At 36.0% G+C, this 10,673-nt stretch overlaps 1 protein-coding gene across 1 annotated transcript; it reads right to left on the bottom strand.

Moving 5' to 3' along the window:
- Nucleotides 1–7,441: 7,441 nt before the first annotated feature.
- LOC140987000 (zinc-finger homeodomain protein 8-like) lies at nt 7,442–8,853 on the bottom strand. Its single transcript, XM_073455423.1, has one exon. The coding sequence runs from the start codon at nt 8,690–8,692 to the stop codon at nt 7,622–7,624; it is 1,071 nt and encodes a 356-aa protein (XP_073311524.1). The 5' UTR covers nt 8,693–8,853; the 3' UTR covers nt 7,442–7,621.
- Nucleotides 8,854–10,673: the final 1,820 nt, after the last annotated feature.

Genomic DNA, 10,673 nt, shown 5'->3' with positions numbered 1-10,673 from the left:
ATAATTCAAATCATCCAAAATAGCTCATTATTGTTCATACGATCAAGACAGTCCTTTATAATTATTACAACATGAGTCGGTGAATGTGTGTAACTAAACACATTTTCCACTTATAATTCAATTGATATGATTACATATTGAAAATTTTTTTAAAAAAATTATAGATTATATTTGGACAACAAATTAAAATATTACCATCCACCATATGGAGTAACCGAAAAAATATCATCGGGTTGACTTGGAGGAAGAACAGCTATTAACCCATCTCAGTTAGGGTTATGTTCCGTGTCCATATCTGCTAATAATAATAAAAATAGTTAAAAAGATATAAGTTGTATTAAATAATGAAAATAAAATATTTATATCTGCAGAATATATAAAGGTCCAGCTGTGATAGATTTTCATATATGTGTTACATTGCACAGTTCGTTACATAGAAATGTTAAAACTGCACTTCCCCAACTATAAGATTTCACACGGTCAATATCGTGAAGTGGTTGCAAAAACATGAGTCTAGCCGACTCTCATTGATAATCCGGAAACAATATGCGATGATGATGGCGCAAATCCCAACAAGTCAAGCATATATGTTGTCATAGACCAACTGTATGTAAAACTTCTATTCCGGTCATTGGGTCACCATCAATTGTTAAAACCCAAATTTTCGAAACATCTTGTAATGTCACAGTCGCTTCACCATATCTAAAATGAAATGTGTGTGTCTTGCGTCACCAACGTTCAACAAGAATAGTAATCAAATGGTTGTCAAACACTCGAAAATCATATTGTAAAATCCCATAAAATCTCATATGATTTAAGTAAGCAAAGACGTGCAAATATTTTTTCCAACATATAACGTCCAAACCAGATTGTCTAATCACTTAGCTCTTACAATATCTTCACCAGTTTTGGGAGAAATTGTTGATGACATATGTGTTTCTTGTAAGTAGAGAACACCGAAATCTTATGGATCTTGATTTTTTCTGTCATTGTGAAATAAGTTGCCAAAACAATAAGTTATACAAAATATTATAATAATAAATAAAATAACACGCATAAAATTTAATTGAAAAAGTTAATAAGCATAAATTAAAAATAATAATATAATATTTTATATATATGCAAAATAAAAATTCAATCTTAACTATTCATATAAACAAATACTTGTTCTTGTATGACAAATATTTGTTCCTATTTTTAGTTTGATTATTTTACTCTTTGTTTTCTTTATTTATAACAAACTTTTGAGCAGAGTTTCGGTCCCGAAATTATTGTTTCAGCGTCCGTTGGACCAGTGCTAGAAAAGCTACAGCAACTTTAAAGTTGTCGCAGCGTGCCAGCGCAGCATCCGCTGTAGCTTCCAGCAGACGCTGCACCCTAGAAATGTAGGGTCCGCACTTTGTGGCGTTGTACAGTATTAGTGCAAAACGCTACCATACACAGTATTTTTAAAATAATTTTTCTAAAAAATTATTAATAATAAGAACCCTACCAAAGGATCCCTAAGCCGAGATCCCGACCTTAACTACCTATGGTTCAGGCTACATGGACCTTAATAGTACCCACATGGAGGCTTGGCTAACTCCCCGAGGAGTGGAGATAAAAAATTTCGGGTTCATTGGGTTGGATCCGGACCCGTGGGCCGACCGTGGGGTGGTGGGTGTATGTAAGTGAGAGATCTCAATAAATCGAGTGGGTTAACTCATCCATGAAAAGCTAACATTTCAAACATCAGTTATTCTTAATATCAATCTTAAGGCAAAATCTTGTATGAGACGGTCTCACGGGTCGTATTTTGTGAGACATATTTCTTATTTGGGTTATCAATGAAAAAGTATTATTTTTTATGCTAAGAGTATCTCTTATTTGGGTCATCCATGAAAAAGTATTACTTTTTATGCTAAGAGTATTACTTTTTATTGTGAATATTGGTAGGGTTGATCCGTCTCACAGATAAAAATTCGTGAGACCGTCTCACAAGATACCTATTCTAATCTTAAAATACAATCGTCTCAGAACCCATGTTAATGGAGGGGGGGTCTCACAAGAGACCTATTCTAATCTTAAAATACAATCGTCTCAGAACCCATTTTAATGGAGCGGGACAAAAAAAATTTATATTTAGTTCATATACTCACATTCCTTCCACGTCCTATTCAATGTTAAAATAATGTATTTGCAAACAATACCTAAATACTTTCGTGTGTGGAATAAAATATGCACCTCAACAATACTTTTATTTGCAAATATTTCGAAATAATCATGCAACAACCTTTTTTAGTTTACCTTTCGACTTTATAGTAAAAAATGACAAGTCAACAGCATCTTCAGCGCCACCCAAAATTCCATCCAAGTGGACCTTTTTAAAAGTGATCGAAACTCGCATATTCTAATGACAGACGCAATTATATCATAATTAGTCTTATGTTAAATGCAACAACATGTTATCTTTGATTCTAGTGTCTTTATATAGGAATATATGCCAAGTGTAGAGCCATTTTCTTGCTTGTTTAAAGGAGAAAAAAAATGCAAAATTGGCTTAATAAATCGGTTTTCCGACCTTTGATTGGTTTCTTTTTCGGTTGCATGAGTCTTGACATGATATCGAATATCGTTGGTTCGACGTTGGATATTGATTATATGTCTGACTGAAATTCAGAACACCGGCGAACATATGATTACTAAATATTTGCAATGAAATCAAATTAGAGGACTGATAAAGAGAACCTACACAAACCAACCTGTAGCACCAACTCAACGAATTTTTACAAAGTGCCAAAAGAAGGGAAATTCTTGAAGGGAATTAAAGTTCTTGCGAAGTATCTATATCACTAAATATTAGTGATGTCATTGTGGTGAATCGGGTGAGTTGGGTCGGAGCAAGCCACTGGATCGGATAAGAGTTTTGTTAAAGTAAATGAGCAAGAGATATGGCTTCAGCTGTAACCTGCAACAAGGAACTGAACTTGTGAATGGGCGTCGGAGAGGTGTCCGACGTAGCCACTCCGATGCTTAAGTCAGCAGGTGAAGATGAACAAGATGGCTGTATATGTATGAATATACATGAATACCAAGAGTTATAATATGTAGAATTTCAGAATCCTTAATATGAGATACATACCTGTTATTTATAGGAGAAAATATCATGATTTTCTTTTTTTCAGTACGCGCCTACTAATTATAGCAAGATGGCTGCCCACATCCTGTTCTCTGATAACTTCTTTGACACGACAAACCCCTGTAGTTCTGACAGATAAGATAGCCCATATTGATGCACTCAAGTGCGGTACTGTTTTCGTGGTAACCCGGGTGAAAAGCTTCTCGAGGACTTTGTATGAGGGCCCGATCGTCTGGTAGCCCGGGTGAAAGATATCCCGGGCATTCACCTACCCGACTTCTGATGAACCCTTCCTGCAGACTTACCCTGATTTTGGTTATCCATATAATATCCCGGGTCATCCACGACTCGAGCTCTAATGGGGTATCACCACCTATCTCTTAAATAGTCGGGCTAGAGTCTTACTCGCTGTCCCGATCAGTCATGCTTTGATTCCATGAGAAAAAATAAGTAGGACTAGATACAAAAGCATCGGGGGCTTCACGTCTCCTAGAGATGGGATGAGATGTCGATGCCTCATGTCTCCCGGACTTGAGATATTTTGTCATTTAGTATTCTAGGGTAGCAGGGCTGATGTCATGCTGACGTATGCCCTAGTATTTAAACGGTCGAAAACGTTTCATATTCCGTGAATCCGATCAGTCTGACACTCTTCGATTTTCGTGCACGTCCTTTCATCTACCTACACAACTTTCGAGGTGCATCCTGACCGTCGACGCATCCTCAGTTCAACGATTGAGATCACTCCCCTACACCTATATATAGCAACATACCCCTTCCTTAAATCACTTTACAAATTCGAAATATCTCCAACTCTTGCAACCCCTCCGACTCCGAAGAACTCCAAGCCTTCAGATTCAAGCTTCCACCTTCGTTCTCATAAGTTTCTTCTGCTTGCTTTTATTTGAAAATTTCGAACTCCACATCTTCTACCTCCGGAGGGAATGCGCGAGGCTCGCCTAGTGACGAGTCCACCGCGATACGCTCCGATTAGACTTTTTCTCCTCCCCCAAAACGTTTTCTAACCCAATCTTCTTCAAAACCCAAAACCAAAATGTCCAAACCTTCTTCTTCTGGCCCTTCCCGAGCTCTGCAGAAGGACAAAGGTAAGGGCAAGCCCGGGCCTCTTCTCCTCATCAATCTGAGGCCCCGGTAGTTCCTTGGTTCTCCTCAATGAGCAGCACACTGCGCTCGGGGCTTGACGAAGAACTCCGGGCTCTCGGCTCTATTCCTTCCTCTTTCCCCATTCTGATCCCCGGCCCCTCTGACAGGGCCGATAACCCTCCTCTTGGTTTCACCACTTTCTTTCGAGACCAGGTTAGAAATGACCTTCGCTTCCCCATTCCCACCTTTTATATTGAGGTTGCCAAGTTTTTTGGCGTCCCGGTAAATCAATTCCACCCCAAATCTTTCTGGATTATGATCTCGGCCTATATCTTTTTTCGTATGCACAACCTTCTCATCACCCCCCCTTATTCTCCATTATTTTTTTGTTTGCCGGCTGGGAGACAACTCTTTCTCTCTGTCTGCCAGGCTGAAATCTCGGTTCCTTGATAATATCCCTTTTTCCCAGAAATGATGAAAAGGACGTTACTTTTTCATTCAACTCCCGGTCCCCCTTTCTTGTTTAACCAGGTTTCTTCCCTCCCTTCCCTCGCAACCCTTTCTTCCACGTTCTTACAAATTCGAAGAACCTTACACCCGAAGCCAAGAATTGGTGGAGGGTCAAAAATACTCCTCTTCGACCCTTATTGCTAAAGAGAATTTGATAACTTACGGGCTGAGCGCCCAGGCTGAACACCCTACAGACCGGGTAATAGATGAAATTTTTGTCTCGGGCGCGCAGCCCGGTAATCTTCTATACTTCTGTCTTCTTCCATTTTATCTTTATATTTTTCTATTTTATTTTGTAATCATACTGACCTAGTGACCTTCTTTCTTTCTCCCTGTGCATATAATTAAAAAATGCAGGAGGCCTTTGCAAAGAGGTGGGCGGCCTCGAAGGCAGCCAAGGAGAAGAAACTGGCAGCTCAGATAGCAGCTTCCGAGAAGGAAAAACAGGCTGAGGAGGAGGCGGCCCGAATAAAGGAGTCTACCCGGGTGGAGGCTCAGCGAGAACAGGAGATGACCCGAGCGGATTCCTAGGAATATTATTTTTTAAATAATTATTACTTATTAATATAAATATGCATATGATTGATCTGTATCACAAATAAAAATCTGTAAAAACATTTAACAAAATATCTAATATTTTTTCATTACCCACTATACTAGATCTCTGAATTAATGAAAGCACTGACCCATGCTTTAGGCTGTTGAAACTGCACAAGGTGGGAAGCAGCCCTCCAACAAAACAACACGACTGATTTAACCATTCACCAAATTAATATCATTATTATAGGACACAAGGTGATTCTGTTCAGACAAATGCATACAAATTTTTTAAATTAGATTTTTAGATTATATTTTTTAACAAAAAAGGGTTTCATACTCCATAATATATTAATAAGTTTTTTATTCCACAACCTATTTTTGTGGGGGTATTGGCAAGGTCCATCTCCTAAAAAATACATATATTGATAGTCGATTGTATCAAACATGTCAACAATGTTTCGCCACCTGAATAATATCCGAAATCATGTCAACACTCTAACAAAAAAAAGATTAAATTTAATTTCAACCTAGTAAACGATATTTGACATTATGTCAGAACTCAAACGAAAAATGATTAATTATTGTATTCCGATTAAATTTTGACTAATAAAAATCTAAAACCAACTAACTCATAAAATAATTTACTAAATTTCCCCATAGAAAATTCTTAAAATGTATCAATAGATTTAGCCAATTGTAAATCATTCCACTACATCCCTTAAAAGGAAAGTAATATGCATGGAGATTGCACAAAGTTGAGAGGTTAAATTAGCTAAGTGTGCAATTATCATTATTTAATGAAACCCACCAAACATATCTTCTTAGTACCAAATCTTATATATTTTAATTAGGAAATCAGAAAAGGAACATTCGAATGTTACACCTAAAGCTAATTGCCACATTAAGTAAGATAAGCAATAAATAAAGCTGCCATTATATTTGGATCAAACACTTGCAATTGTTCAAATTGGTTGTTAATAATTAATATCTCAATACAGAAAATGCCTCCACACACATACTTGTATAGATATTTACATTTTATAAATTTTCAAAATATTTATTTTTTTTAGTTCATTCAATTCCCTTTAAAAGAAATAACATGTATATATTTCTATATTTTTCAAAAAAATGCATCAAATTTTTACAAAATATAGTATTCAGCCACAAATTTACAAAATGAAAACATATCATATCTCTGACAAGTTGTATTCGACTTGATAGAGTGAGTGCATGTTTGATAAAATATTAAGAATTCGATTTTCTTATCAACAATTTTTCGATAGAACTTATCGTACAGGAATTGTTCGGCATAATTTTTCTAACTAACATAGTTTTTCGGTAGAACTTATCATACAGGAATTGTTCTGCATAATTTTTCTAACTAACATAATTTGTAAACTGATGCATTAATTCATGAATTTATTTGATACTCATCAAATGATATTGGACATGAGTTTCACGAATAATAATAATAACCAAAAACACCTATATATAATTAGCAATTAAATGTGTGTGATTTTTTTTAGTAAAAACCTTTAGATGTGATGTTTCCCAAAGAGACAGTTGTGTTTATCCATATGATAAAGATTAAAGAATAGAGACAATGTCATATATTTATACATGTGTAATCGATCGATCTAATCTATATTTATAATAAAAAATAATATTTTTTTTATAAATCGAATGTGATTGAAAATCATTATAATCACATAAAAAATTTTGTGATAAAGAAAAACAAATGAGGAATGACATCTAATCTAAAGCACAAAATATGTCATTAAATTAATCAGTTAGGAACAAATATAATATTAAATAAAATCTAAAGATAAGTATGTAAGCATACATCTTCTCCACTCAGATCAAGAAAAAAATCGTGTAATCTCAGACAGATGCGATAAAATTATTCCATTAAATACTCCCACTTTCTGCTTCTTCGTCTCGGACAAACCACTCATCCACACACACAGAAAACTCCTACACGCCAATTAATGAGATACGGATGAAAAATTGAAAAAAAATAAAAAATTCATCAGATAAATAATTCGGTAGAATAAATAATAATTTATATTGAATTAATGGAGCTGGAGATTTCATGGAATTGAAGATTTGGAGATGGGAAAATTTATGAACGGATGAATAAATTTAAAGCGGATATCCAATCATTCTCAATTGCGATCCCAAGAAATTGGATGAATATATTTAATAGCTACTTAATTGATTAAAGAAAGATTAAGAAAACGAAAATCTAATAACCATAATTTCAAGAAACTGATAGTTGCAGCCACCATTGATGACATTCATTCAAGCTTTTTCTCCCTATCAAATGCTTATTTTCGACGCATCAAAAGATCAAGAAGATGAAGACGACCCATTAGCGCCCAGAGCATGTGCGCTGTGGCTCAAATCTTGTCCATGGATGATGTGTTTCATGTCATTATGACTGCTTTCATGAAGGTGGTGGGGGTGGAAGTGGACGGCGGTGGAGGCGGAGGCGCCAACGATGGGACCGTACCCAATGCCATTAGTGTTGGGGGATTTATCAGTAAGATTGTTAGTTAACTGGGGGGGTTGAGGTTGATCTTTTTTACCGAAAGTGTTCTTGTTATTGTGCATCCACACTTTGAAAACTCCTCTGTCGACTCCGTTTTCGCTGCAGAATTCTGAGATCAAATCCTCGTCTTTTTTCTGCATTTTCCAGCCGATTCTTTCAGCGAGTCCGAACATTCTCTCCTTCTGATCCTGCGTGAACTTAGTCCGGAAACGCTTGCGGCCGTTTGGGCTGGACGAAAGAGGGGTGGAAGAAGCGTTTATGGAGATTGGAATTGGCTGGTTGCTATCTGGAGGCGGGACGGATAACCCGTGGCTGAGCGCCAGCAGCATGTGGGGCGCAGAGGGGTAGTATGAAGAAGAGATCGGCGGCGGGGACGGTGAATTGTTCGGGCTGCTGCTGCTGTTCCCGCGGTTAGACGCACCAGCCGGCGGCAGGGGGTGGTGGCGGTGGTGGGGATGGTACTCCAAAGCCGGAGTAGCATTCGGCAGAACAAGCGGCGGCTCATCAGGCTCCCGGCGGTGGAAGTTCCGGTGACAGCCGCACGCCGCGCATTTCAGAGACGTTGGCTCCGCAGGGTTGGACGCAGGAGACGGCATAAACTCCCCACAGCCGTCAACCGCGTGGCCCCCAAGGCTCGCTGCGTGGTTCTTCAAGCATTCCTTGTAGGTGACCACCACTGGATGGTGGCTGCCGAAACCACCACCACCACCGTGATGAACGTGCAGCGGCGCGTGGCGCTTCAGAACCCCGTTGCTGAAGGGCGACGGGTTGCTGGCGGGCGGGATCCTGGTGGGAGTTTCAGTGTCAGCCTCCGGAGTCTTGAGTACAGCTGCATTAGTGGGTGTTGAATTGCTCAACGGGTGATCCATGGGAGCTGAAACAACATTAAAAAAGATGGAATCTTTTGGTGTAATTTTCTTTGCTAAGAATCAAGAATAAGGGTTTTCAGAGCCATGGGAGAGGAGAGATTGGGAATGGTAGACACTGTAGATAGAACAATAGAAAAATCTTTGGTTTATGTGGCTGAGCAGGCTCGTAAACCAGGTTGGTGTTAATTAAATTAACCTGTTAAATTTTACCTCAAGGCTAACCATCTGTCAGATTCTTTGTCACGTGAATAATAATTATATCTACTTACCTCTACAACCCATTTGGTCTTGTTAACAAAATGTTACATGTACCGAAATTATAAATTTTTTTAGTTTTATTTGAAATTTCAAATATATTTTATAGCTCAACGTGTATCTCATATATATAACATGATCTTTATATATTCACATGTGTTATGATATACTTTTTTTTTATTTATATATGTATACCAAATATACAGAAAATATTAAAGACATCATTTTAAAAAGATAAAAACTATAGCCTAAAAATTGACTTAATTAGTTGGTTAGATGTATACATACATCATTGGAGTTTGGGAATGGAAGGTTTTGCTCGCTCCGGGTTTGAATTCTGATCCTGTTGCAATGCCACATGGCCGGGGCTAACTTTGTATTCTAAATCTCCCAAGAAAATGCGACCGAATTCACAACATTATCTTTTATAATCATTTTATTATAAGAAAATTTTTTTATTATAATCATTTTATAATTCATAATTCTTTTTTTAAAAAAATTTTTTTGAAGCAAATGAGTCAACCTAGCTAATCCAATTTATTGGTTTGGTTCCCCAGACGTACATATATATTCATAAAAAAAACACACAAACAAACAAACAAACTCATGTGAAACTGTCTCAATAATCAATTTTGTGATACAAATATTTTATTTGAATCACTAATGAAAAAATATTACTTTTTATATCAAAAATATTATTTTTTATTTTAAATAGAGTTATGATCAATTCGTCTCGCTAATAAATAAATATATATATATAAGAGTTACATATATTAATTATTTTACATTTATATAGTAAATAAATGAAATTAATACATTTAAATTTAATTTTAAAAAATATATAAAAAAAGGAGAAGTTGGTGAAAAATTCTCAATCAAAACATTTCTTTGTGTTCACTCTCTATCCACAAAATTGTGGTGCTATGTCATACAAATTGTGGTACACTTCATGTGGAAATGTTGTACTAAAAAAAATACTCAGGGACTGAACAAAAAAAACGACGACTAAGACTGAAAGCCAATTTTGCGTAAATAAAAAAAGTACAAAACAAATTCAGAGATTATTGATTGCGTGAGAGTTACATACATACAATTATTTACCATATAAATGTAAAGTTGACAGAGTCAGAGCAGTGTCCTGCTAGCATTTACTGAATCCCACCTTATTTTTTTTTTGTCGAAACTTCCGTGTCCTATTACACCCGCAACACCAGACCAAAACCCAGGCCCCCACACTCTTCACTAATTGCCTTTTCACCACTCCTCATATGCTTTTTAATCATCTTTCACAATCATACCCCTCCAAAAATATTTATCGATTTTCTAATTATTGAATTTTATTCTTCTCATTATTATTTTTTTATTCCCGTTGACTGCAAAATTGTTCGAGAAAAATCAAAGATTTAATTCTTAGCATAATTTCTTGGATACATATCAATTTAAAATTCTCCACCTTTCTCTATGTGATCTCAAATATTAGAATCATTTGGAATTTATTTATTTGATTTTTTTTATCAAATTTAAATTACAACATAAATTATTTTAAATTACTATAGTAATTATTTTTTAAAAAATATAAAATGACTGATTTTCGTTACACGAATTATTGTGTGTGGTTATATGCAAGCCTGATACTAATATATGAGACGACACATATATATATAATTATCAAATATGAATTTTTTTTAAAAAAATTATAATATATTAAACCAAGGTTATTTTTAAT

This window comes from Primulina huaijiensis, chromosome 10, assembly GCF_012295235.1.
Source record: "Primulina huaijiensis isolate GDHJ02 chromosome 10, ASM1229523v2, whole genome shotgun sequence".
In the NCBI taxonomy this organism is placed as follows: domain Eukaryota; kingdom Viridiplantae; phylum Streptophyta; class Magnoliopsida; order Lamiales; family Gesneriaceae; genus Primulina; species Primulina huaijiensis.
Note: the sequence above shows the minus strand (reverse complement) of the source record. Positions and strands in the feature narration are given on the sequence as shown.

Excerpts from the sequence above, each read along its gene's own strand:
- LOC140987000 (XM_073455423.1), bottom strand. The coding sequence starts at position 8,692 with ATGGATCACCCGTTGAGCAATTCAACACCCACTAATGCAGCTGTACTC.